Source organism: Pteropus medius, unplaced genomic scaffold (genome assembly GCF_902729225.1).
Source record: "Pteropus medius unplaced genomic scaffold, Ma_sr-lr_union100, whole genome shotgun sequence".
In the NCBI taxonomy this organism is placed as follows: Eukaryota; Metazoa; Chordata; class Mammalia; order Chiroptera; family Pteropodidae; genus Pteropus; species Pteropus medius.
The window spans coordinates 4,423,261-4,449,988 of NW_024344374.1; the positions used below are offsets into that span (position 1 = coordinate 4,423,261).

The 26,728-nt window shown below is 43.7% G+C and overlaps 1 protein-coding gene and 1 pseudogene across 7 annotated transcripts in view; one reads left to right on the forward strand and one right to left on the reverse strand.

The window, feature by feature from the left end:
- Positions 1–26,728, reverse strand: part of PTPN3 (protein tyrosine phosphatase non-receptor type 3) — a 100,285-nt gene that overhangs the window by 44,484 nt on the left and 29,073 nt on the right. For 6 of the 7 annotated variants that reach the window (XM_039870663.1, XM_039870668.1, XM_039870664.1 and 3 more), the window contains 9 exons: positions 26,260–26,414; positions 20,872–20,979; positions 20,753–20,795; positions 18,132–18,210; positions 13,332–13,376; positions 9,850–9,902; positions 3,972–4,092; positions 2,794–2,881; positions 41–129 (listed from right to left, as the gene is read on the reverse strand). In XM_039870663.1, the coding sequence (XP_039726597.1) occupies positions 41–129; positions 2,794–2,881; positions 3,972–4,092; positions 9,850–9,902; positions 13,332–13,376; positions 18,132–18,210; positions 20,753–20,795; positions 20,872–20,979; positions 26,260–26,414 (781 nt within the window). Of the gene's footprint in view, positions 1–40; positions 130–2,793; positions 2,882–3,971; positions 4,093–9,849; positions 9,903–13,331; positions 13,377–18,131; positions 18,211–20,752; positions 20,796–20,871; positions 20,980–26,259; positions 26,415–26,728 lie in introns of those variants that run through there. The other variant, XM_039870669.1, reaches the window with a different exon arrangement.
- LOC120608821 (uncharacterized) lies at positions 15,695–15,813 on the forward strand (annotated as a pseudogene).

The window sequence follows — 26,728 nt, forward strand, 5'->3', positions numbered from 1 at the left end:
AGCATGATTCAGAAAACAGTTAGAACCAGTTTCCACTTACCAAGGATAGAAACTTGTGCAAATATATTTTCGGTACATAGCAATGCCCGCGGAAGCAATTCCAATCATTAGATCTAAATTGTGCAGATCCTATAGAAAGGAAGATGTCAGATTCAGTGTGTTACGGTCATGCTCACGTCCTCCGGTAACTCAAGCACCCACACTTTTATAAATAGCAATATGTATAAGCTTCAAAGGGAAAATGTTATGGAAAACACACGAAAATTCCCTCATCAGAAACTTAAGACCCGAGTACTTAGCACCAGGTTCCTCTAAAGTGAATGCACGCTGCCTGACAGCATCATGTGGTCCATCGTTTCAGAAAGCGACCCATTCCACAGAATCTCCGAAATGAACAATCAATTTTACATTTTATGTTTTCGACAATTAGTATTAGATATCATATTAAAATCAGAAAGGCCTTCCCCCTTGCACGGCTTTATACAAACCTCGACTCCCATTACTGAAAAGGCTTTAGCTATTATAAACGTGTGGAATATATAATAAAGAAATATTGCTTTGTAAATCCAATAAGCTCAATGTTTATTAAAAACCTATGTGCTAGGCATTGCTGTAGACAATGAAGATACAGAAAGAAGATAGAGCAACTATAAGCTAATAGCTATAAGCTATTCAAGTCTGTTTGGGAACAAGGTAAGTAAATTAATTTTTAAAGAAAATAGTTCCTTCCCTTGAGTCAGCCATATCCCTAATTTACCCAGATACTTCTGATTACAAAGAAGGGGCAGAGTTGGACTCAGTTTGCACTTACTAGCTGTGTTATTTTGGGCATTTTTCTTCTGTACAATAAGGATTATCAAATGCCCCTCTAAGGGTTTTTATCAAGTTGAAATTAGAAAATATAAGTAAAGAGTGTAGAACAGGGCTTGCGACAAATTGTTTTTGAACAGTGATATGACCATGGGGAATTAGAGAAACTGGCCAAAGAAATAGTGCTAATATAATGGAGAACCCAGAGAGTATTCACTATGGGCACCTGACTGAAATCACATGCTTAAAGCAAAACCAAATCTGCATGGTGAAAACTAGGGTTGCATTTAAACATAATACCTGGGGTCAAAATATAGGGAAATAGTAAGCAGGTGGGATAGAAAAACAAATTAGCAAATGAAATTGAGTGCAGAATAAGGGAATAAATGAATGGTTTTAGTGGGCCAGTGACCTGGGTCTCAAACCTCCTGGTTCTATGGTTTTCAGTCGACGCCTCAAACCTGGCAGCATGGACCACTACTGATCACTAAATTCCCATGCTCAACCCCACACCTCCCAGCTCCACTTGCAGAAGGCAGGGCCACGTGACTAGTTTTGGCCAATATGCTACGGTCAGAAGCGATGGTGTGTCTCTTCTGAGCCAAAGTATTTAAGAGCTGGTGTGCAACAGTCTACCTTCTTCTTCCCTTGTGACAGACACGAGGCAATGTATGAAGATGGTGAAGCCGCAAGACAGAAGCAGCCTAGATTGCTGAGTCACTACATGGAGGGCTGGCCTGGAGAGTTATCAGAACCCACTGCATACTTTGAACTGCTGATAAACTTTGTGGTATCAAGTTTTTGAGATTTAGGGAGTTTTGGTTGATGCAGCATAACCCAACTCCCTCTGATACCTTGGAGGTGTCAGTCGGGCAGGTAATCACCTGGCCGCAGGACCCTCAGGGGGCCTGGGGCTGGGGAGAACACCGATCAACTCAGGCAGATATAAAGCCCCCTTCACTATTGAAGAAAGTTCTCCACAACATTGCACTAGAGACAAAACGCTGTTTGCAAATGAAAGAAAAGTTAATAGTCAAGTCCCAAAGTTCATATTTTGTAAGATCCAATATCTTTTTTCTACTTTATCACCTATGTTATAACTTAATTGTAAAAATATTATGTAAAGTTTGGTCATTTATTCAACTTCCCTGAGACTCAGTTTCCTCATCTGTAAAATGGAATCATTAGGATGCCGATTTCACAAGGTTACTATAACCTTTAAATGAGACTTTATGGTCTCACATAAAAGCATCTGGGACAACGGATAGTATATGCTATGTGTTCAACCAATATTTGCTTTCTTTTGGATATGATATGGGCCTGTTATAGGTAGAAAAATTAAAGGTCAGATATCAATGAGACAGTGCTGGGGTCATGTACTGAAGCTACTGCTTATGTACTACGTGACCTTTCAAAGTCCCAGAGTGTCAGTTACTCCATCTGTAAAATGGGCATAATGATAATACTTACCTAATGGCATTTCTGTGGGAAATAAATAAACTACTGTATCTGGCAGATGGAAATTGCTCAGGAGATGATAGATATTAGTCAATTATATTTAAAAGGTCATAACCTATTTAGAATATTTTCATAATCATACCATAATTTAAAAAAATATTCAAGTAGCTCCAGTTTGAGAAACAATCAGATGAAATAGTAGAAAACCTGTCAACTCATTCAAGTGTTACTTAAAACTAGATTTATATACATTTTTTGCTTCTTTAACCATAATATAAAATGGCTGTACACAAATTATTTGTTTCTAACCCTCCTGATTCCCCAAAAGTTAAAAGTTCTTCAAGGAAAAAGGCAAACGTGAAAAAAGCAATTGGAATAATAACCAGCAAAACTCAATACTACTTTCTAAACTTTCAAATGTCTAAAAAAAGGTTTTTTTTTTGGCAAAAGTTTCAGGCGTTTTCCAACTTTCAGAAATTAAAATCAAAATAATTTTTTGAAGCAAAATGTGCCCAGGATACATACCCTACCACCATGCAGTTCCACTCCATAGAAGTCAAGGGTCCGAGCTATGTTGATAAAGCAAGACTCAGCTTCTGATTGCTTTAGCCCACTGAGGAAGAGAAAAGATGCAGAGTTCACCCAACAGAGGGTATTAACTCTAATTTCTAAAAAGAACAAAAATCTAAAGATTTGATAGCATTATTATAAGGTTATTAAATGCCTTGTTATTAATCTTAATTAACCTTAATGTCTGCTAAACCAGGTTTTCCTTCTTGTCCACTGAATGGGACTTCATTTAGCCCACTCATTTCTTTATTAAATAATACTTCTCATTTAACAGGCTCTCAATATTCAGATACAGAAGACGGTCACCTTTTGAAATCCTGCCCTACTTATTCCAAGTTGCTTAATTAGTACGTGCTCTTTAGGTCTTTCTGCCTTTATCTACCCTTTTAGCAGCAGCCTCAAACTTCCCCACGTCACTGTACTATTTTAGGCCTCTGGCTTCTGCCTGGGGAGCAATTCTGGGAGACAGGACTGGCAGTGGCTTTTAGAAGGAACGCTGGGTGCTTGGCCTTTGTTGTTATGGCCTTCCTGAGCATGTGAGGTCCCTTGAGACCTGGCCTTCTGGCTGGGGTGGTGGCGGGGGCAGGCAGGCGGCGAACTGTAGCTTTGAGTAAGATGAAGGGAAGAGGAGGCCAGATCGGGCATGTGTGTGGGAGTGGTAGCTCGGCTCCCTTCTGGAGGTGAGGCGGTTTCGTGACCTGAAGCCAGAGAGGGCTTTGGACTGACCCGGCCTGTCAGTATTTTAATTCATTTGCTTGTCTATTCAACCCTACTTGAAGGAATAGCCTATTTTATTGAATATGGTAAACTGTTAAAAGGTTTGCCTGGTAGGGTCTATTTGTGGGGCAGTCAGATTTAAAACAGGCATTTCCTTCAGGAGTTAACTGGTTTCAACGACATCCTGAAAAAGAACACAGCGAATCACCCTAAACTTTTACTGGATTTTACACTTCACAGAAATGCCGGTTATGCCAAATATATATGCCATCATAACAGCTCTAAGGTTCACAAACCCCCGACATCTTGAAAGAGGATTCATGAACAAAAGAAAGAATACATCAAACACAAAGGGACACGGTCTGACAGTACCCAACCTAGGTTCCCAAAGTAGGCCACCCCATCCTTCCTCTCACCTGTGTTGTTCATGGAGAGATTCCACCTTCGTTAAAAAGTCATCGTTCTGATCTGGTATAAACTGACTATCAGAAAGATAGCCTGGATGATGAATGGAAGGATTATAATCTCCAAAATAAGCTATCAAGACAGAATGAGGAGGAAATTGCCTTTTCAATATGATCTGTATTCACAAGCATCTATAACATCACAAGAAAAACATTAATTTTAAATGTTCTTCCAAAAAATATTCTGCCACTACATGAACCTGAGCTTCCTATTAGGTCTAGATTCCATATTTATTATTTGAACCCTCTTTATGGGCTAAGGATTGCCAGCATGCTCTAACCAAATTCTCTCTCCCTGAGGCCACATAAGGAGGAAGGGGGAGACTATTTGAATCTAGATCCTATTCCAATCCCATATCTGTTCCATACTCTGGTTGGCATAGCAGTTTGTGCTCATACCCCTGGATAAAAAAAAATAGGAGAATCACACAGAAAAATGCCACTCCATATGCCAGGTGCTGTGCAGGTGTTCTCTCTGTAGTACCCCAAGGTTATTCTAACATGGGACCAACTTGCTCTAAAAAAATGAGTGAGGGCAGAAGAGAGGTCATGCTGACCTGATCGCTGTCTGCATCTCGACCCACTCCCTGGAATTCGGGAAGTGTGGAAGAAAGGAACCAGGACGTGTTCGGAGGCCCCGGTGTGGGGGGACAGTGTGAGGGGCGAGAGTGGGTGAGGCTGAAGGGCCTACGCCCTAGAAGGCTGAGGGAAGAGTTCTTGGGAAGGAGGAAACATTCTTAGAGGAGTCAGAAGACAGGAAGACAGCTGTCAGGGAAAACATGCTAGGCACCTGCAACCAGAGAGGGAAGAGGAAAGGTAGCCTTACAGAGAAACTGCCAGACTGGTCCCTGGTCCAAATGGTATGTCTCCCTCGAGATCCTGACTGCAATCTGCAGACATGATCCATTGATGCCTATGGTGCGATAAGTTTTCCTGAAAGCTGGGCAGTGCCCAACCTGTACAAGTGCACATGGCTGCCCTGACGGCTGACTAACTGCTGAGGAGACGGGACAAAGCCCTGGGTGGGGGCCACGGTTCTGGCCTGTGTTTCCCATCTCCAAGATTTAGCTTTCCCCATCTGTATGAAAACAGGAGAAAGACAATTTCTAGTTCTGATGAGCAATTAATCCAGTATTTCATTTATTAATCAGACAAAAATGAGTATTTCGTCGTTTTCTTAAAAAACATGAACCTAGATCTTTCCAAAGGTTTTAATGAATTCTTCCTATAGATGGCTTCAATGCCAGGCAGCTTCTGATGACTCAATTGTTTCAGAGTCCCTGTTCGATACAGAAGACTTCTAAATCAAATGACTCCTTCTCTGTCACAAAGACTGGGGCTGGGGAAAACTGAGGTGAGGCTTCATGGCCAGTCTCAGGAGGAAAGAAGATGAGCCAGGTGGCCACTTCGGTGAACTTCATCACGAAGTTGAAAGGTCAGATGCAAGAGCATCTTTCTTTACATCCACTCAGCCTTGCTGACTCTCAACTGCTGCCATCCACAAGGGCCGCTCTTTGAGATCCACACTGTAATGAAGGGATCAGTTTCCTCCTTACACTGTTCCTTGAGGGCTGGAAGTGGGTCAGACTCATCTTCAACGCCTAGCTCCTAGGCATGGCACATAGTAGGTGCTCAGGGATGTGGTGCTCAGAACCGACTTGTATGGAGGCCACTGCAAAGTTCAATTTTGGAAGGAGAAGAGGGCAGAAAGCCAATTGATCTATGCATGCAGACTTGGTCAAGGTTAGATCACAGGCCGTGAAGGCCAGTCAAATGTGGCTAAACTGTGGACACAAATGTCAAGGCTGTATGACGTCAGCACGAGTATGGCTTACGAGTCTGTGCATGAAAACATATAGTAGTGCGTTTACAGAAAGTAATTTAGATGTTCTGACACAGGATACCCAACGAGGAAAGCTCGAGAAAGCCTTAGAATCACTTCATCCAAATTTCTCATGTTAAAGTGGAAGAAATTAAGGTCCAGAGAGAAGGGACGCACCCCTGTTATATGGCCACTCTGCAGCAGTCGGGACCAGAAGCCAGGTGATCCAGGCCCCGGATAGTGCCCTGCCATTCCTCCAGTCTGCCTGCCAGGCCCGAGCTGCTGCTGGACATTGGCTGTTGACAGTGGTCATGTCCAGAGGGCAATCACATGCTGCAGATGACTTCCCTGAGCCTCAAGGCAGAGTCCTATTAAATTTTACTCTGTTCGTTTCATTAGCTCAGGAGATCTTGACTTGGTCATCTATCATATGAGCTAACAGTCCCAACCCTGTGCCTTTCTGCAAACATGAACAGCAAGGTTCTCTCTTTCATCAAGTCACTGACAAATGTCTGAACTTAACAGGCGACTAAATGAACCTCCTTGTAGGGTCGTTTCCCCTTGAAACCTTAGTCGGCTGCTCTGTGCAAAGTCCTATACTAACCACTAGGGGGAAACAAAGTTAAACAGTCATACACAGACATTTGCAAAGCACAGGCTGGTTTCCTGTTGATTTCAACATCATCCTACCAGATGCACCTGATAACCCAGTGGTAGGCAATGCTTTCATCCCCATTAAACTGATAAGGGAATTGAGACTCAAGGAAGGGACTTGCCGACTGTTGCTCAGCTGGTACCTGGGAGCCTAGACTCTGACCATAGTCCATACTTGCTACACCACACACCCTGAACTCCAGAGTAAACATTCTACTGTTTAAGGGGAAGCAATGCAAGCAAAAGCTAATTATAGCAGAAGGAAAAGGAAATAAGGGCTTATATGTGGGAAATACCTTGTCTTTTAAGTTTCGTGCATTCTTCTGGCTGATATTTTATGTTTTGCAGGAAAGAGAGAGTATGTTGTAGGTACTCAAATGTGTGGCATTTCAGTCTGTCCAGCTGTTCCATTTTATGTGCTATTCCTCCAACTCCCATTTGATCTTAGAGACTCTTCTCAAGAGTCCTTGCTAGGAAGCTTCTCCCGACAACCTCCCCTCTCCCCCAGGCAGGATGGAGTACATCCTCTGTGCTCAACGTGCCAGCACCAGCTGGTCCATCTCTGCCTCCCCACCAGGCTGTGGGCCCCCTTGAGTAGAGCAGCTGTGCTGTGCTGTCTACACACCGAGTCTAGTGTAGAACCCACACGTGGCAGAAGCTCAGAGGATATTATGGAGTTAATATATATTTCCAAAAACTTCATTCTTTGAGCCTCGTAAACCCCTGACAGGGCACCAGCAATCTTCTACCATCAAGACTTTTCAGTATTTTACCCACAGATCACTTCGCTTTTTATCTAATAAGAAAATGTAATTTTTGTTTGCTGATTTGCTGATCATTGGTAGGTAGGACTTACATTAGACACCCCTCTTGGGACACTTAGGCAAACTGTATCAGATAAAATGCAGACATACCCTTTGATCCAGCAATTTATATCCAAATATTAATCTCACAGAAATGTATATACAGAAGTATGAAAATATATACATATACTGAGGGTGGAAGAATAAAGAATTTGTACTTAAAACTGCTTGACTGACAACCCACGATTTTATTAGCATGACAGTCATGCCAATATTTCCACTGAGGCTGGTTTGCACTTTTTAGGTACGAATAACTTTCTTTAGTCCCCATTCTATCAGTCTTCTGCAGAGGGGAGCCTGACTTCTGAAGCTTAGGATTGTTTTTCCCATTGTTAAATTTTACTCTAAATATAATTTGTTTATAACAGGCCGTGCTTTTAGATAACCTTCTTCAGAGCAAACATAAAAATACAGTAATGGTTAACACTTACCATGTGCCTGGCACTATTCTAAGAGCTTTACATGTCTTAACTCATTTCATCTTTACTACAACCCTATGAAGTTGATGCTGTTACAATCCCTACTTGATAGATAAAGAAGGTGTGGCCTGCAGAGGCTCAAGGTCATGCAGGTCTAAGTGGAAGAGCCAAGACCCAGGTAATATGGCTTCAGTCTGGGCTCTGATTTGGTTAACAGCAACTGTCCCACTACAAAGAGTTCTTAGTGATAGATCACCTTCACATGTATTATTTGGACCAAGTAGCCATCTTTGGGTTCTCATAATCACCATCATCACCTCCACCTTACAGGTGAGAAAACAGAGATTTGCATAACTTGTAAATGTAGAAGCCAGAATGTCAGTGGAATCTGACTGCCTCAAAGCTATATCCTTTCTAGTGTTCCTGCCCCTCAAACCTGAAACCCTAGCTCTGAACACCAAACTTGCTCTGAGATGAAGGAAAGCTTGGTCTCCTCAGCTCATCAGCCTGGCAGAGATTGAGTACATGATGTCTAGAGATCAGTAGGAATATAGTTTACGGGTGACTTTGCCATATCCCGAATGGATGTAACATGACATGGCTGGGTCTGTTCCAGATATATTGTAGGGAGGGTAAACTTTCAAATCCATCCAGGCTCACCACTGTGCAACCTCTTCTGAGTTTCCCATTGGGGAGAAGGAGAAGCAGGCTATAGGGGGAGACTAACACTAAGTCTTGTCTTACCAGTGAGTAGAGTCACAATCAAAAGTCTCTCTTTTACTTCCTGGTATCAGCAGGTGAGTAGGCGAGCTGCAGGCCAAGCCACCTTGCTCTTCACCTCCCCCATTTCTGTTCTTTGCTGCTAGGGAAGTAGGCAGACCTAAGGCCACCCTCAGGAGTCCCTATCAGCCTTCTCTTGCTATTTTGCCTCTTCCGAGATCAGAGTAGGGTGAGTAGTTCAGCCATAATCTGCTCTGCGACCTGATAATCTTGCTTTCTTATCTTGCTACCATGCAGTCAGCCCTCAGGATACTGGGCCAAGATGGTGTGGGGCTTAGAGGAAGGTAGAGGGATTTAGTCTTGAGATACCATGTGGCTCTATGTTGATGTACTACACTGGCGCCACACAGCTAACTAACTATAAAGTGATGCTCTGCCTTCCATCTGGCTATTCACTCTTTCTATTGTGCATACCCAGCATCTCCTACAGGGCCTAATGTGGAATATATGCTCAGAAAAGTTTTACTGATTGAAAAAGTAGATTCTTATTCCAGCTTAAACAGAAAAAGCCCATTGAGACTTTCTGTCCAATATGGCAGCCACTAGTCACATGACTGGTTCTCCAAGACTTAGTACAAAAAGGTAAAATAGCTCATTAATTTTTATATTGATTACATATTAAACTATTTTGGATATACTAGGTTAAACTATATTGAAACTAATCTCACCTGTTTCATTTTACTTTTTTAATATGGTTACTAGAAAATTTTAAATTACATATGCAGCTCATATTATATTTCTATTGGATAGTAAGTGGTGCTATAGACTAATGTATATATAACCCATTAATTCTATGGAAACTCTAAAAACAAATTCCTAAGATCCCAGGAGTGTACAAGAGTGGCATCAAGTAAGTAGTAGGAGTGATCTCCATAAAATTCCATTAATTTGGGTGGTTCTCAGTTTCGTCTGTAGGAGGTGACGGGTAGAAATATTTGCCCCACTGGGGTTTGTTAGGGAGATCGAATCCAACGCATGAACAAAACCTCTGGAAAATGTAATGTGCAATACGGGTCTTCTGTTTTACAGGTTCCCTGAGAGAAAACCTCACACCACAGCTCGTCTACTCTTTCCCCCTAAAACATCTCCTTTACTCCAGCATCCCTGAGATGAAGGAGCGTATAAGTCAGCGTGAGAGTGGAACTATCTGGACAACCAGAGCTATGCTTGCCCAACGAGATTCCCGGGGAAGAGGGGGAAGGACTCGGTCAAATGGGAGAAGCTGGTGACTTTCTTAATAACATCGGTCAGAACGATGTGTCCACCTGTGAAACGCCCCCTTTGTGACTTACATTGTACTGCGTAGGATGCTAGAACCACCGCTGAGCTAAGAGGGCAGGTCAGCCTGTAAGGGGAAAAACAAATTAGGAAAGTCACAAGAACCAGCAACAGGCTGGAACACTCATCCATCACCTGTTTTTCCTTTCTTGAGTTAACCATTAAAATACATCATGAATCATAACAAAGACAATTTTACGATACAACTTAATCTCAAATGATAAAGATACATGTAACACTAAAGATTTCTAAAGATTAAGAAAACGTTTTCATGTTTAAAATAATATACACTCATACATATACCATGAACATCTAATGCTGGCCAGGGTTTGGCTGGTCAAGAAAGACCAGGCACATGTCACTAAGAGGAAAAGTGAGAAAACCAAACTCTTATATCAACGGGCGACTTTCTTATCTTTCTAGTAAAGACGTGAGACTTCGTACAGCCTCTACCTAAATCCCTGAGGTCTAAGGGCTCCATGATTCTTGATCACCCTTTTTTTTTTGAAGAGTGACATCCTCTTAGAAGGGCAGAATCTAAAAGTAATTTGGATTTTAAAACTCTAGTGAGTTTTAAATTACTTAATTAAATTTGTTACAATTACTTAAGATTCCTGAATCTATTTACTTTCCAGAAGTTCCGCGCTATACGGAACGGTCTGTCCACCTCTCAGTTTTCCTGCCATCCACTAGCAATCCATGAACTCCAGGTTGGACTTCTTCTTCTTTCCTCTTAAGCTCACTGATCTCTCAAACACCCTATTTCTGCCAGTGAATCCATCTCTGTGTCGGTCGTATTTCAAACCCTTTGATTGCTCTCTTTTTCTCCATTCAACCCAGGGTTCCATGGTCTACCTCGGAGCCCTGCCAGAGGACCTGGAGCAGTGTGGAAGGGTGTACTGGGAAGGGGCTGAAAGCGGCAGTAGGAGCAAGGATTTGTAGGGTGGGGAGACAGATTTTAAAAGCAGTCTTCCCAACGATCCCATGGGAAATGAAGAAAACATGCAGTTTCCATGGCAGCCCATGAAGTGCTGAAGAAGTGAGTCACCCCACCTCTGACTAATCTGGTTGGCTGCCGGGGGTTCCCCTTTCTGTCCTCCTGCAGTGTGTGTGGGTCCTGTAGCTGCCGTCCCTATCTGAGAGGCCCTCACTAGAACCTCTAAATGCTCTCTCCAAGTTTGGAGATGTATCCAGGGAGACTTATCATCCATTTCATTCATCTGGAATCCCAGAGAGTCCATGGTGACAAACGTCAGCCATTCACTCTCCTACCAAGATGGGCTTCATGAAATCTTAGCCAGTATCCTTGCTACAGGAAGAGTTAACTGAATGGGATTTAGGGAACAACTCAGAAGAGAACCTAAGAGGGTTCAGTCTAGATGGAAGCAATAGTGTTACAAATAAGTCAGAAAGAAAAACACTTCCAAAGAATAGTGTAACTACAAATTAAAGAACACTGAAAGCCTGCACTCTACTCTCAGCTCAGCCACTAACAGGCTACATGTTCCTGACTCTTTTCTTTCTGTCCAGGCTCTAGGGTCTCCATCTATTGGATAAGATCACCTATCTCAACAGGAAGGAGCCGATGCCTTGGGTACTGTCAGTTCAAACAAGTCGGGGTACAATCTGACACCCAGAAGAAATACCAACTAAATCCAACAAGTCTGTCAAGAGACCCATGGCTACAAAGGGCCACTCTGACACACACCTGAGAAGCATTTGGTAGCGGGAGGCCTTTTCAGAGAGGTGGTGACCCGACAGGAATGCCAGGCATCTAAACCAGATTTCTACCGATGCGCACAAAACTCACAAGGGGCATTTTGTTTGGAGAAGAAAAAATAAAGATGACCAACTTCCAGTATTTGGAGAGCTAGACTGAAAGCACTTGAAGAGGCAGGGGCCTTATTTGACCAGCATGGTACAGTGCTCGTCTCCTAACAGGTGCTTGCAAAATGTTTGTGGGGAAAAAACAAATTAGTGTGCAGAGGAGAGGGTGATACATTCCGGAGGGCAGCCTGGACCCAGAAGGGTACGGGGGGTGGGGTGGTGGTGGCATAATTTCAACCTAGAGTTGCCCTGACATGTCAGAAGGCTGCCTCATGGAAAGGCGAGCTCCCCGTTACCGGGAGTGCTCAAGCAGAGCCCCAAAGGCCTGCTGGTTGCGCCAGAGAAGAGATTCATCTCTCCCTTTGAGTGGGGATGAGCCGAATTAGAAAAATTCTCTAGTTTTATGATGCTAGATAGTCAATAGGTCCCAGCTATCCTTTCTTAAACATGTCCCTTGTTTCGAACTGCTCCTCCTTCCTCTCACCCCTATCTTTACTGCCATGCTCCCCGATCTCTGGCCTGGATGTCTGCAATAGCGTCCTGAAGGGCTGTACTCTCCCTCCCATCTAGATGGAAAACCCTCAGCCTCTTCCACCTTTTCCTTCGTTCACTGACACTGTCTTCGTAGATGCTGCTCTTGCTACATCCTCTCTGCTTTAAAACCTTCAATAGCTCTCCTCTGCCTGCTGGATATAAGATGCATGTCTACATTTAAAACAAAGAGACCTTTTCTTTCTATTCTCCTGCGAGCTCCCAACACGTGGTTTCCAACTGGGACTGTGGGGCATGGGGTGTCTTCTCACTGCCTAGGGAGATCCAACTCCTCGTTTCTCTACCAGCCTCAATCCTGGCTCATCAAGGCAATCCACAAAGACTCTGCCAGCCCACACCAGCATCTCCTTCTCCTAAAACCTTATGACAACTGTGGTCTTCGCTGTCCATGCTGCTCCTGCTTCATGAGCTCTTGTCTCACTTCCCCAACCAGACTGCAAGCTCCCTTAGGGAAGGACACCAAAGGCTCCTGAAGACCCTTCTCAGTAGAACTAAACTGACAGGAGGAAAGAGGGGACGAGGAGAATGTGAATAAAACGCGGTTGTTCCCATCAGTTTACCTTATCAGTTACATTTTCTTCCCTAAATCAAGAAACTCAGGATTTGGAGGAGGTAGCTCAGGGACCACTGGCCTGGAATCCCCTCTCCCTTCCTGAGCTGGTCACAGGTACTAACACCCAGGAAGTGCTGAATCATGGGCGGATGCTCAGATCTTTGAGCAGAAAGTGTCCCAGAGAGGACATGAGTCCCCATAGGCACGAAGGGGCTCAGAAGTGGACCTAAATTAGGCCTGATCTGCCTTCCTGAATGAAGTCCATTTTACATTCTGTATCCCTCCCTCCATTTAAAATTTCTCATCTTTACTAGAAAGATAACTGTACCTTGTGTAATTAAACTGAAACATGAAATGAGGTTAGTCAGTCCTTAGCCTCCCTAAACCAAGACCAAGTTAAGCACAGATGTCCAAAGCATAACATCATACAGGATACCACTTTCAACATCTATTCTCTTTACACATTTAATATTGTTACCAGAAATGCATGTTCATCCAATTAGAACCAGGAATTTTGCTAATCTGGCAACTGACAGGAAGAGAAGAATACAAAAATCTCATTACCTTCCTTCACAAATATCCATCTTCAGTTGTAAGAAATACAGATGCCTATGAAACAACGATTTTCATTAATTCATCATACTCAAAATTGAAATAAGCAAAAAAAAAAAAAAAAAGATTAGTCAAGGACAAGACCTGTATATTTGAAAAACAAAATACATAAAAGCACATTTTTGTCTAAAGCATCAGGTGCTATTTGGCATATTGCAAAGCTGCCCCTTCAGTAACCATGGCTCACGTGGCTGCCTAAGTCTTGATTGGCCGGGGTGATTTCAGCTGGCCTCATGCCAGCACATGCTGTCCTAAGGATGGCTGAGCCAGGAAGCAGCCTGTCAAGGATCAGCTGGTACCACTGCCAGTGAGCAACCCTGCCCTCAGCCTGGACCACCCCAATCAAACTCGGGGTATCTGGGAGCACCAGGACCCTCAGGCGTTCTGCACAGGCAGCCCCCACACATTGAGGGGCTGTTGTTCTGAACGCGGCATGGGCACACCCACGTATCCTCTGCATGAAGTTACCGCGGGGAGGAGGGTCTGTGAAGACATCTCCTTGGCTGGGGTGCAAACACCCAGCTGGGTTTTTATCCTGTGTCCCAGGAACTGTGGGTGCTCCAGCAAAAGCATACGCATTAGTCAACTATAGGCTGCCAGGACCTTCAAGCTGGATTATGCACTTCTCTGTGAGCAATATCACTTTAAATCCCAAGATCTGATTTGTGGGCAAAGTTGTCACAGGCCCCTCATAATCTTGTGACTCTACTCTCCATCCAGGGAGTGGGGAACAGAAGGCATCCACAGCACTATGCGGGCCTGGAATGGCCTTAAAGAGCATTATATTTAGGGATGTGGCATTAACATGACACTTGGCCACTAGCTTCCACTCTTTTTTAAAGCCTGGATTCAAATGGGATAGACATTCCAGTGTCTGGCCAAGACAACAAAAGGAAAACTTCTTGAAATATAATATAGACGTAGTACAAGTGTCCAGGGGCAGGTGAAAGATAATTTTGGCAATTAAAACAAATCAGTCTTAGTCCTTCAAATTTATGTTTAAAGGTCAAGATGCTGGTGTTTTGAAACGTGAATGCTTCACATGGTATTACAACTTTTTATTTGCATAGTTCTGGGCCGTGTGCATGGTACTTTATAACTTATTACCTCATTTCAACCTCATAATAACTCTGAGGTGGGTGCCACTACCACTAATTTTTATAGATGAGGAAACTGGTGTTCAGATAGGTTATATGAGGTCAGTTATGTCTTATTTTAACCTGAACACTCATGCTATGAAAAAATCTATGTCACAAATTTCTTATGCGTCTAATGACTAAAAAGCTTAGGATCAATTTCCTAACTCTGATATTATTACTTTGACTATAATTACCATCAACTACCCTTAATGTGTTGAAGATTAGCATCGAGAGACGGTGTAACACAGATTTGGTGATTCATGCTTATTCCATATTGAAATCTCTATCTTTTCCACCTAGGAGAACATAACCAGTTTTTTTCTAGTTTGTTTCTATGTTTATCCAAGCTGACATTCAACCAGAATTAAGTGTTCTCTCCTCCTACAATGCTACTGAGAGAAAGAAGAAAAGAGAGAGAATTAGAGATAATCCAATGGTAAATCTGGGCTTTCACTGACGAGTCCAGTTATTTGGAGTATCTTCCTAGGGATATAAATGAGACCATGAACCTGGACATCCTCATTCATCAAACGCTCCCTTGTCACATATATTCAGCAAAGTGTGAGTAAACCCCATGACATCACTGCAAAGAGATCAGAATAATGGGATGAGACCCAAACTTAGCAGACCTCCTAGAAATCTTAAAGAAGCCTCATTTTGAGGCTGCCAGTAAGTGAAATAATTGTTCAGAATGATCTAAATTTATCAGAAACAGCAGTTGTGGAGGCTCGCAATCAAAGAGACATTTATTTAGCAATTAGAAAAAAGGAAAGACATTTAGAAAAAGAAGCTTCATGTACCTGTCTTCAGAAATGTAATGATCATGCCTGCAGTTTACCTTATCCGTGAGCTCAACTTCAGAAAAAAAAAACAACAACAAAAAACAAAAAATGCCCCCCTGCCTGGATCCTTAGAAAATAAACAAAACAAATACGACCTCTATATTCTTTCTTTGACTATTAAGAGCTAAATTTCTAACAGGGAATGTAACTTTTGGACAGGCTACAGAGCTGGGGCTTAATAAGATATTAGGTGCCAGGAACACAGGCAAAACTCTTCATTTAAGTAAAAACAAACAAAACACATACATGAATTAGTGGTGGAAGCGTGCCCCAGCTCTATAGGAACCACAGGGGTGGCTGCGGCCACAGCTCCTATTGCATTAAGAAAAATCTAGTCTACGGCCATGCTACCCTGAACAAGCCCGATCCTGTCTGATGTCAGAAGTTAAGCAAGGTCGGGTCTTGTTAGTACTTGGATGGGAGACCACCTAGGAAGACGAGGTGCTGTAGGTGTAAAAAATTAAAAAATAAGGATTGTAAGCTGAAAAGGTCCTTGCAATCTGTGAGGTCAACCAACGGTTGCCTCACCTAAAAAATAAAAATAAAGAAAAAATAAAAATAAAGAAAAAATAAAGAAAAATCTGGTACCCAAATGCTATATTTTATACCATTCTAGGGATATCACCCGTCCTGACCAGAAAATTTTAGGAGCACAAGGACAACCCGAATTTTATCTGGGACTTAGGCAAAAGCAAAAACTTGTCTATTACTCATCCTGAGCCAGAATCGGCCCCTCTGTAGCCTCCACCCACTGGCCATGGTTCTACCACCAGCACATCGAATGCCCGCTCTCCTACGAGATAGCTCCTTGCAGATCTGAAGGCAGCTTTCTTTTCTCCCCAAGTCTTCTCTCTATCCTGAGCTCCCTACTTTTTCCTCAAATGTCAGGGAGGCTCGGCAGGAAGATTCTGTTGGCTCCCAGAGGAAGTAAGCTTTTCTTCCCTGGGGAAATGGAAGCCCAATGACCACGAAGGGTGTTGGAGAGGGACTCCTAGATTATGCAGGCCCTAGCAATCCCCTCACTCGAGTTCCTTCTCTGGTGGACATAACAAGGAGGAGACAGGGAGACGGGGGACAATCACTGATTTAGGCAGCGCAGTTCATGCTTGGGGTTAGAACCTATCAACTGGTAGTAAAATCAATTTAATGAGCCACAGCTGATATTTTAAAAGGAAACAATAGGAAACTTCAGAGTAAAAAACAACAACAACAAAAAAACAAACAAAAAAAACTTCAGAGTACTTTTGCATTTATTATTGTTTCATAAAACATTTGCTTCAGTAATTTATATATACCTGTGTACTGCGTAATGAATCGAAAAATATTTTTACTGTGGGGTTGTGGTTTAAACAACTCATTGATTAAAACCACACATGTGGACACCTGTATGTACATACATCATATATATATCACACATACACACATATATAATCTATCATGCCATTTTTAAAGCATTTCTTGAACAGAACTTGATACTTGGTAATGGCCTGTGAAAAACCTTAGGAGGTCATTTCAAGCACACGTTCTTATAGATTATGCCACCACTTTGTGCCCTCCAGCTTATGAACTGACCTGCTAGGCTGAGCGTTAGTACACTACCCCGTAGACCACCAGAGTAAAGAGCTATTATGGGGAAAAACTCAAAGCACAGTGTGCACTTCCGGTGGTTACCCCGTGAGTCATGCTGGACATCTCTTATGCTGGCTTAAAATTTAACTTCACAGTAAACACAGGCAAGTCTCCAATGTCTGCTACTGTAGAGGGAAGAGGTGCACAAAGAAAGCAAAACAGAGTAATAGACTAATATTTGGCCTTTAAATATATTAAAAGTTAAAATGTGACCATGTGATTACCATTAAAAAAAAGAAAGTTTGAAAAAACAAGACAGTACTCTGAGTTAATGTCACCTTCTTGGTCTCAGTGGTCTCATGGCCATAGTGAGCACAGACCAGGACTCAATATTCCTGAACATCCACTGCTTTTTTTCTGGTGGAAGAATTTCCCTCCTTAAGGAAAATGAAAGTATCAACGAGAAAAGGGCTTAGGGTTGCCATGGCGCAGGCAAAGTAGAGGCGAGGCTGAGTTTGCACAGTCCCTGTTCCAAGGGCCACAACTTTCCTGCACCCGCCCCCTCCATTCCAAACACTGTTCCCCACCCAGAAAACCCACGAGCCAGCACAAAGCCAGGGCCAGGTGACAAGCCCTAAGGGGTAAACAACTGCCCTCCTTCCCTTATCAGGTTCACATACTGCCTGCACGGGCTGATTCACTGAGGCGAGATGCTGACCCAGCTTGCTCTCCTTTCCGGCCCCTACCAACTGGGGGTCTGACAGAGAAGTCTTAGTTCAGAGACCTCTTGTCCTCACGAGCCTCAGTTCCAGCCCTGCGGAGACTCTGTACTACCTGACCTACAGATGACTGTTTTACAAACGCGTCTTCCAAGCCCTGCCTGCATTAGCAGGAAGTTCTTTGGACACAGGAGCGCAACAGGCAGGAGAGGCTGGGGTGGTGGGGGAGGCGGGACGAGGTGGATGGGGGTGTGCTGGAAACTGCTCCGGATCAGGAGGTGAGAGAAGCAGGCCCCACAATGAAAACTGATTAGCTGATTAAAATTTCAATCTGTGTACCCCAATTTTGACTTGGATCATAATTGTTGGTGCAGTTATACCCAAATGAAGTATCTGGCCACAGCGATAAAATAAAGAGAGTACATTTTTAGTGGTTACTCATTTTTATATACTAAAGAGAAAACTTTAAAAAAATGTTATTACCTGGTTTGTTCTTGCTGCAGTGTGTTGGGATCAGGTATAAAAAATCTTACTCGAAAATGCAGGGTACAGGGGAAACCTCCTACAACATTTTTCAAAAACAAATTAAATTTTCCCTTTAAAAAAGTCAATGTATGTAAGCTGCCACTCTCCCATTAAGTGATGCATTTTTCACTAGATCACAGCTTTTTTTCCATCAATAAAAGGATTAATTTCAAAAAAGGAGTGCATAAGTTAACTGTTCAAAAATTTCCATGTCTATAAGAAGTAAAATATATTTGCAACATAAACAACAAACGAGGCATTATCTATTTCTTATTACATGTTTTTAACTCTGGTCTGTGTTCAAACAGTGCACTCCATTATTTATATCACGAATTTAAAAAATCAGCAAATTATACAAAATTCACAAATACTGTCTCATATATACAGTGATTTTATACTTTTCAAACATTTTCCACATATATTCCTGAATTTAAACACTGCCATGACTATGAGTAGGCTGGGCTGCTACTGAAAGCACCCTTTTAGAGAAATAAGCTATTAGAGATGTGACTTGCCTTAAGTCACACAGCTGATGGCAAAACCAGAATTATAGCATTGGGGTTTCTGCTATGCCACATTTCAAACTCATTTTTATACTGGAAAACATGTTATGTTTTTAATGCAAAATGAATTCCAAAGGTCATTAATATACTAGCAAATACTACATAATTAACAGACTCAAACACAGCTTTATGCAACCATACCAAGAGTCGATCTGCTTTTGCTAGATATGGCAACAGGAGATGATCAGATTGTGGTGCTAAGATCCATGCTCTTCCTCAGGTCAATTTCAACCCCCCACCTTCACCCCGACTCTCCTGCGGTCCCCATTACTCAGTGAATATTCACTGGCCCTAAGTCCTCAGCACTTTCTCGCTCTCTGAAACTCAAGCCTTCTCCACCCTCTCCTATTAATCATGTCTTCCACTTTAGTTCATCCTGGGCTCCACCTTCCCCTCTCTTTAGTATCTTCTCTATCTCTGGCTTTAATTGGTTTGTGTGCACCTATAAATGCACTTCTGTACAGGTGCCTGGGTACCAGAGTGAGCGATGCTGTGTAACTCTGGGTGAAGACTGACCACCTGTACATCAGGGGATAGCTAAGTCCTTCCACGGCCTTGGGATGCCCTTTTGGCTCCCTTCCTTCTCTGTAAGTTGTCATTGTGTGTCTCAGGCCAGCCTCCACGTCTTTCTTTATCAACCTCCGCTGTGCACACAGAGCTTCCTATCATGTGCTCAGGGCTATCCTAGTATTGTCTCTTCCCTTTTCGATGTCTCCACACTTGGCTGTGAGCTCTTTGAGGGCAGAGTTCAAAGCTGATTTGGATCAGATTCCCAGAGCTGAGCCCAGTACTTTGCCAACGTCTGAACTCAGGGCTGAATGAATAAGTTAGTAAGACAATGAACAACAACACCTACACATGTCTGTGTGCACTTATCCCTCTGAGAATTCTAATGGGGGCAAGTAGTTAATCTGCACAGCAGTTCTGTGGCTCCCTGTGGGTGCTTCTGAATACCAAGGACACAACTCTTGGGAGGTAAAGATTCTGAGGCCCTGGCTCCAGGTGAGAGAAGCAGTGGATCAGGGCCAAGGTGACTTGTCTTTATTCCTTTCCACCTGAGCGCTGGGGGTGTGGCAAGTGTGTGTGCAATCTTTTGTGTACAAATTCACCTGTCTTCACCCCTCAACCACTCACTGGCCATCTCCTGTGAAGAGTGCAGAGAAAATGTGGTAAGGGCCCTCACTCTGCAAAACTGTAAGCTCCTTGAGCAAGACAAAGGCAGATAACTACTAAAGGAGACAATGTTCCAAGGCACAAAGTGGAGAATGGTAAATGTAAGGGAGGGTGAAGAGAGTCACAGCTTCCAATAGGGAGGAGATGGGATCTGAGCAGCTTTAAAGAAGAGCAAGATTTGGATACAGAGAAACAGAAGGAAAAGCATTTCCAACAGATGGAACGGAATGAGGAAATGGACAGAAAAGTATGTGTGGCCCAGCCGGTCAGCCTTTGTTTGGGGCATAAAGTGCATAAAGGGGAACAGAGCACGATGTTGGAAAACCAGGCTGAGAACAGACCCAGGTGGAGGCCAGGGTGAGATGTGGCTTGAGCCCACCTACCGGGGAGTTAACTGGTACTGGGACCCGCTCATGGGTGATGAGTTTTATGTTATATTTGTGATATCACCTACCTATGCCTTGGTTTCCAGTGATTGGGACTGTGCTGTTGGAAAGAACTAGAGGTGTGTGTGTGTCTCTCCTTCCCACCCTACCTCTTACACTGGGCTAAGAAAGGCTATTCTCCTTCCCTTGTGAAAAGAAAGTGGGTTCCCCCAGCTCTTGGCTGCCTTCTTTCACCTCTCCCTTTCTCGCTCACAACTGGTGAGGACTCTTAGGGGCTGGTCTGGAAGCATCTCTGCTCACTCAGAACTCAGACAAGGAGAAGTCAGCTCACTCACGTCACCTGGACCACCTAGAGTCCAGTAGCAGGTGTTACAGGCACACCGATGACCAGAGGAGAAAAATGGGCCATGATACACTAACATCTAGTGTTCGACTGAAATGAGAAGGTCACGCTCACCTTTTAACTGCTTCCTGATGGGTTTGCTTGATTCCAGCCATCTCTGTTGGGTAAGAAAACATAAACTATAAAACCACACTGTGCGGGAGTCCAGCACGTCTTAACGGGATGGTACTCACAGGGGAGTCCACTGATTCATCGCCATGCTGCAAACCAAAATATTCCTTTTCGGTCACGCCCAAGTGGTTGTATGCCATATCCAGAAGAACTTGACCAGTATCTTGTTTCTAGAAAAAAGAATCAAGAGGGCAAAATTTTAAAATGAATTAAGAACTGGTGGTTCAAGTCTTTATTGTAGGGAAAAAGAAGTTAGAACATTCAGAGATTTTACGCACACCCATACCCCACAATAAGGAACGCTTTAATAAATTTCAAGTTAAGAAGCCACATGGTACATGGGAAGTAGGGCTAGGAAAAATGACAAATGACTTAAGACAGTGTAGTTTAATTTGCTAGGACTTCTTCCTTCCCCTTAGCTGAGATTCCCAAGTGATGATGTCTACAATGGAAAACTTGCATATCACAGCGAGCGCAAACTCTCCGTGACCCACCCATGGATTAGGCGCAGCACATTGCTAATCCTTCATGGGTTTCTGTTGGCACCTCAGGAGCCATGGAAGTGCCTACAGGGAAAAAACTCTCTAGTAACCACATGAAGGAAGAGAGCCGCGAATACTCAAATGCCACCCAAGATACCCTCAAAGTGAGTTGGCACATGACACTCTGGGGGATAATCTGCCTCACCGCTCCTGTCATCTAAAGTGAGAAGCCAGTGGGGACATCTGACCACACTTCACATCCAGAGCAGGACTCGGCAACTTTGCCACTCAGAGCTGATGAAGCAGGCACAGTGCTGGGCACGGGGACAGAGCCGTAACAGGTGTCCTTTGCCTGCCCTCCCAGAGAGTCCAGCCGTGGAGGCAGCGACTGTAACAGGGTGTGTCAAATGTTGTCAGGTGCTAGGAAACACGAAGGGCACAGTGAACACACAAGAGGACAACACAAGCTATCACCTCTGCCTGGGGACAAGCGGAAGCAACCCTTGACCTGGGTCTCGGAGGGTGACAGGGCTGAGACGCACCACTCCCTCCAGGTGCAGGAGCTAAGAAAAGCCATTTCAAGCAGATAGCCTTGCAGAGAGGCCCCAGGGTGGGAAATAGCGTGCTGTGCCTGGGAAATCGCAAATTCTGCTTTAACAGGCTGACTTCTCAGGAATCCTCTGAACCAAACCATTTAGATTAAGGACAATATGAGTCAGAAATAGACTGGATAGAACAAGCAAAGGCAGCTCCTTTTTTTGACTGCAGATAATGTACCTGAAAATAGGTCACAGTGACCAGGAGGAGGATATTAGGTAACTGTCAGGCCCCCTCCTGCAGCCTCTTCTTTGGCATGGTCTCATTATTTGGTCTGAAGTGTGGGAACATGAGACACACCATTTCCTGAACACGCCTCCTTTTTCTGCCACTTCCTCTGCCCAGGACATCTCCATTATAAAGGAATCATGACAGTATGGAAAAGATGACCTGGTCCACATAGTCTAAATTATGAGATTCTCTCCCCCTAAATTATGAGATACTCTCTTGATGTGTCAAAGAGCTATCTGCTCTCCTTGCTGAAATTATTTACAGGAATTTATATTTAATATATATTATTAATTATACTCTATTGAACATCTACAAGGAGCCAGACAGGATACTATGCGCACTTTTCATACATGATGGTTCATCTTTGTGGCAGCTTTGCTAAGTCGTCATCACCATCCCAGTTGCTGATGAGCAAACAGAGGCCCCAGGAGGCTCCCTCCACGCCTTGTGCTGTCGGCCGATGGATGGTTTGACTGCCTGACTCAGGTCCCTTCAGGGCCAAAGCCTGCACGTTCCCACCACACTGCATCTCTTTCCTCTGGAGTGCATAGCTCATCCATCCCGGTATCTATTCTGTACAGCTCGCACAGTTCTCAAAAAAAATTGAAATATAATAAAGGACACATTTATAATAACAAGCCTCCTAGCCCAGTCCCCACCCCATAAGAGGCCATGTTTGCTATACCAGGTCACTGTCAGTGACTGGCTTGCTCCCTGGGCTGGACTAAGGACAACTAATGTCCAGGTCAGCTTCCCTAATGATGCCTGCTCCCGGTCAAAAGATAGTCCAGGCTAAACAGTCTGAATGAGACAGTGCATACGATCCCAATTAAATAGAAAAATATAAAGTGACGGAGATTCTAAGCTGCCACCGGGCCCTCAAATTCAAGTTCAATGTGAGTCAGCTTTGACCAGCCTGCTGGAAACTTGGAGAAGCAGCACTGGCAGCAGCATGATATAACAAAGACGTTCACGGCTCAGAACGACTGGGCATCCGAGGCTGTTAAGGATTATCACTCTGGGTGGGTACTTTCCTTATTCCTGTTTACAGGGCTCATCACTCCTTTTCAAACACACTCTTACCTGGGATTCCCAGACTCTTGCTCTTGGTCTCTTCCCTGCCTCAACAGTCCTGCTCTGTCTCCTTCAGTGTTCCTTCCTCGTCTCTCCAACCCTTAAACATCAAACCTCATTCATATCTCATCTGCTCCTCAGGTGAGCTCATCCAGTTTCACAGCTTGAAATACCATCTGTACCCTGGTAACACCCACACGTGTATCCCAGCCTAGACCCTTCTCTTAAACTCCTGACTCATATACCTAATACCATTTCTACACAGATGAGTAGCAGGCTTCTCAAACTCAACGTGATCAGAACAGAACTGGCACTTCTGCGTCTCTCGCAGCCTTTGCCATCTCTATAACTTGCAACACCGTCTTGCTGATGCTCAGGCCAAAAACCCCAGGGTCACCTTGAGGCTTCTTCCACATCTGAAATCTTGTCTATCAGCAAATCTCAAAACTATTTCCAGACTCGGTTTACTCAGCCACCTCCACACTACCGCACTGTCTGCTTATCATCTCTCCCCTGGATTGTTATAATACCCTCTTAGCCCCTGGCCCAGTCTGTCGCCAGAGCATCCAGAGCGACACTTGAGTCAGATGATGTCAGGTCTTGACCCAAACCTACCAATGCTTTCTGCCTCACTCAGAATAAAGTCAGTGCCCTCAGAATGACCTACAAGGTTCTAGACATCCCTCAACCCCAACATCTGTTATCTCTGTGACCTTATCTCTTGCTATTCTCTTGGCTCACTCTACTCCAGATGCACTGGCTCCCACACTATTCTGTAACCACACTAACCGGGGTTCTGCCTCAGGGCCTTTGCACTGCTGTTTCTTCTACCTGGAATGTGTTTCGAGGAAACTACAGGGTTCTTTCCTTCCCTTCCTTGAGGTGAGGTCTTCCCTGGTCACGTCTACAAAATGATCACCCCACACCTTGTCCTTCCCTGGCACCTCCAACCTCCTTATCTCGCTTTATTTTTCCAAGCACATAATGCCACGGACATGGAACACATTTGTTTATGGTCCATTTTCTCCCTCTAAGATGTAAGCTTTATAAAGGCAGCGATTTTGCTGTTTTCTTCACTGCTGTATTCTTTGTACACAGAACAAAGCCTGGCACGTAGTAGGTGCTCAGTAAACGTTGTTAAACAAACATTCACGTGCTTATCAGGAAGAAGATATACAGCTGAGGACTAGCTCCAGACTGACAACATACATTTTAACAAAGAAGTCAGAAATAAACTAAGCTGTCAGGTTACAGCATCCGGAAGAGAGATGCGGGACCTCTGCAGAGCTGGTCCAGTCACAAAATTCAATAGATGACAGTGTTAAAAAGGAATCAGGATATAGGAAAAAGTTCAGTGAACCAAAGCGGTCGCTTCACGAGGGAGGTAGGTACGACCTTGACAAAAGGCCCCTAAGTCAGTGGTTCTCCAAACTGCAACGTGCACCGAGACTGCACGGGGAGCAGTTAAAATGCAGATGCTCGAGCCCCACCACCAGAGTATGTTTCAAAGTATCTAGGCAGGACAGGGATTTTTACTTCTGACATGCATTCTAGCGGGTTCTGAGGTACTCCAAGAAATATCTGCATGGGCTGCACTGGCCAAAGTGGAAGCTGTGAGCTACAAAAGACTGCTTAAATCTTAATTAAAAAAAATAAAATAAAATTTAGTTCTTCAGGTGTACTAGCCACATTTCAAGTGTTCAATAGCCCCATGTGGCTAGCGGCTCCTGCACTGCCTAGTGTAGCTGGAGAACATTTCCCAGCACTGCAGGAAGTTCTTTTGGATGGTATTGCCCTAAAGGACGGTTCTTTTCCAAACTGACTTAAGAAATAGATCGCAGGCGTATGTTCTTTAGATTTGAGAGACACCTAACTACACAATTACATTCCCTTGCTGGGGTTTGTCCCTCTACTACAATAGCATTGCCCACTGGCAAAAGAACGGGGCCTTGGCCTTCGGGAACAGTCCTGGGTGGCTGTGGAAACGGATGGAGGAGCTGGGTACAAGTTGGGGAATAGCTGTCTCTACTGTCCATTTCCACTCTCTTCCAGGCACGGGGGCCCAAATTCCCATGTCCTTCGTCACCCATCTGCGTCTTGTCTCTTAAAGAAAGATGCTCCCAGCAAAGGCATCTGGCGACGGTCCTATCCCTGGACTAGGATGGAGTCCCAGTCCCCACCAGACTGTGACTTCATGCAAATTGCCCTCTCCCCTTGCCTGCTCAGCTATTAAGGTCCATAGTGACCCAGGGTCAGCAGGAAGCAAACTTATGGGTGGGACAAGAGATGCAGGTGTCAGTTTTTGTTACTCTTTAGGTTACTGTGGCCTTTTATCAAATCCCCTCGCCCATTATTCTCTCATCCCAGATCTTCTCTTTCTGATACCTTTCCCCGCACATTAAACTTTCCAGGCTGGGCTTGACCCCTTAAGGACTGGGAAGAGGATGGGAGAGACGGGCAAAAGTTATGATGCTATGTGGTAACTGGGGTGGGCTGGGGCAGCAGGAATGACTACTGTTCAAGCAGCTTACTGCTGGCTGGAGACCTCATTCTTGACCCTGCCTCTGCCATGGGCTTGAGATGGGAGAAGCCAGGCCCTCCCTCCAGATAGGACCCATCCATCTGCACGTTTATTGAGCACATGCTATGCACCCAGCCCTGTGCCAGGCACAGGGGAAATACTTCCTGTCCTCCAGGAGCTCGTGGTTTAAAGAGCGACATATTACCTAATAATTATAACTATTGTTAATGCAATGAGACATGGACTCTAATAAAGCACATACAGGGCACCATTATCGGAGAACTAGCTCAGGAAGCTGACAAAGTAGTAACATCTAAGAATCGCACAAGTTCACACCACGAAGAAGAAGGGGGAAGACAGTCCAGGTGGAAGTGAGAATGTGGACAAAGTTTTTAAGGTTATTTCCAGTCTGATGTCAACATACAAGATCTAAGATCTCAAGCTTTCGTTTTAAAATAATTTCTTCTTCATCTTATAAACCAAGAGATGAAAACTATTTCTTAGGAGCATTAACTCAAAAAAAATTTTAATTTTAAAGAACTTACATTAACTTTAAAGGTCTGTATGAAGCCATCTAAAAAGCGGATGCTACAGATGACTTCGGATCGAGTTTTCTCTTTGGGTAATTCTGAGGTGCGTACATTATTAATTCTTCCACCCAACGCACGTAATCGGGAGGTCATAACTATCGCTGAATAAGCTGTAACAGAAGAAATACCTGTTAGCTTTGACACGCAAATTGCCAGTTACATGTGAATGTACCTCACAGCAGACCCACTCCTTACCTGTCTTTGATCTTCACGATACCAAGGACCTCATAGATAATGAGAACTGGATAACAGACCATGTTTGAGTTTTGATTTCTGAGACGCTCTAAGCAAAATTTATTGTTCAATTATAACATGTTCATAGAATTATATGGCTTGTGTTTTATTATCTCTCTGATCAAAATCTTCTAATTTCTATATACTTCCCAGGCTTTTAATTTTTTATTTATGTTTTACTATTTTATAT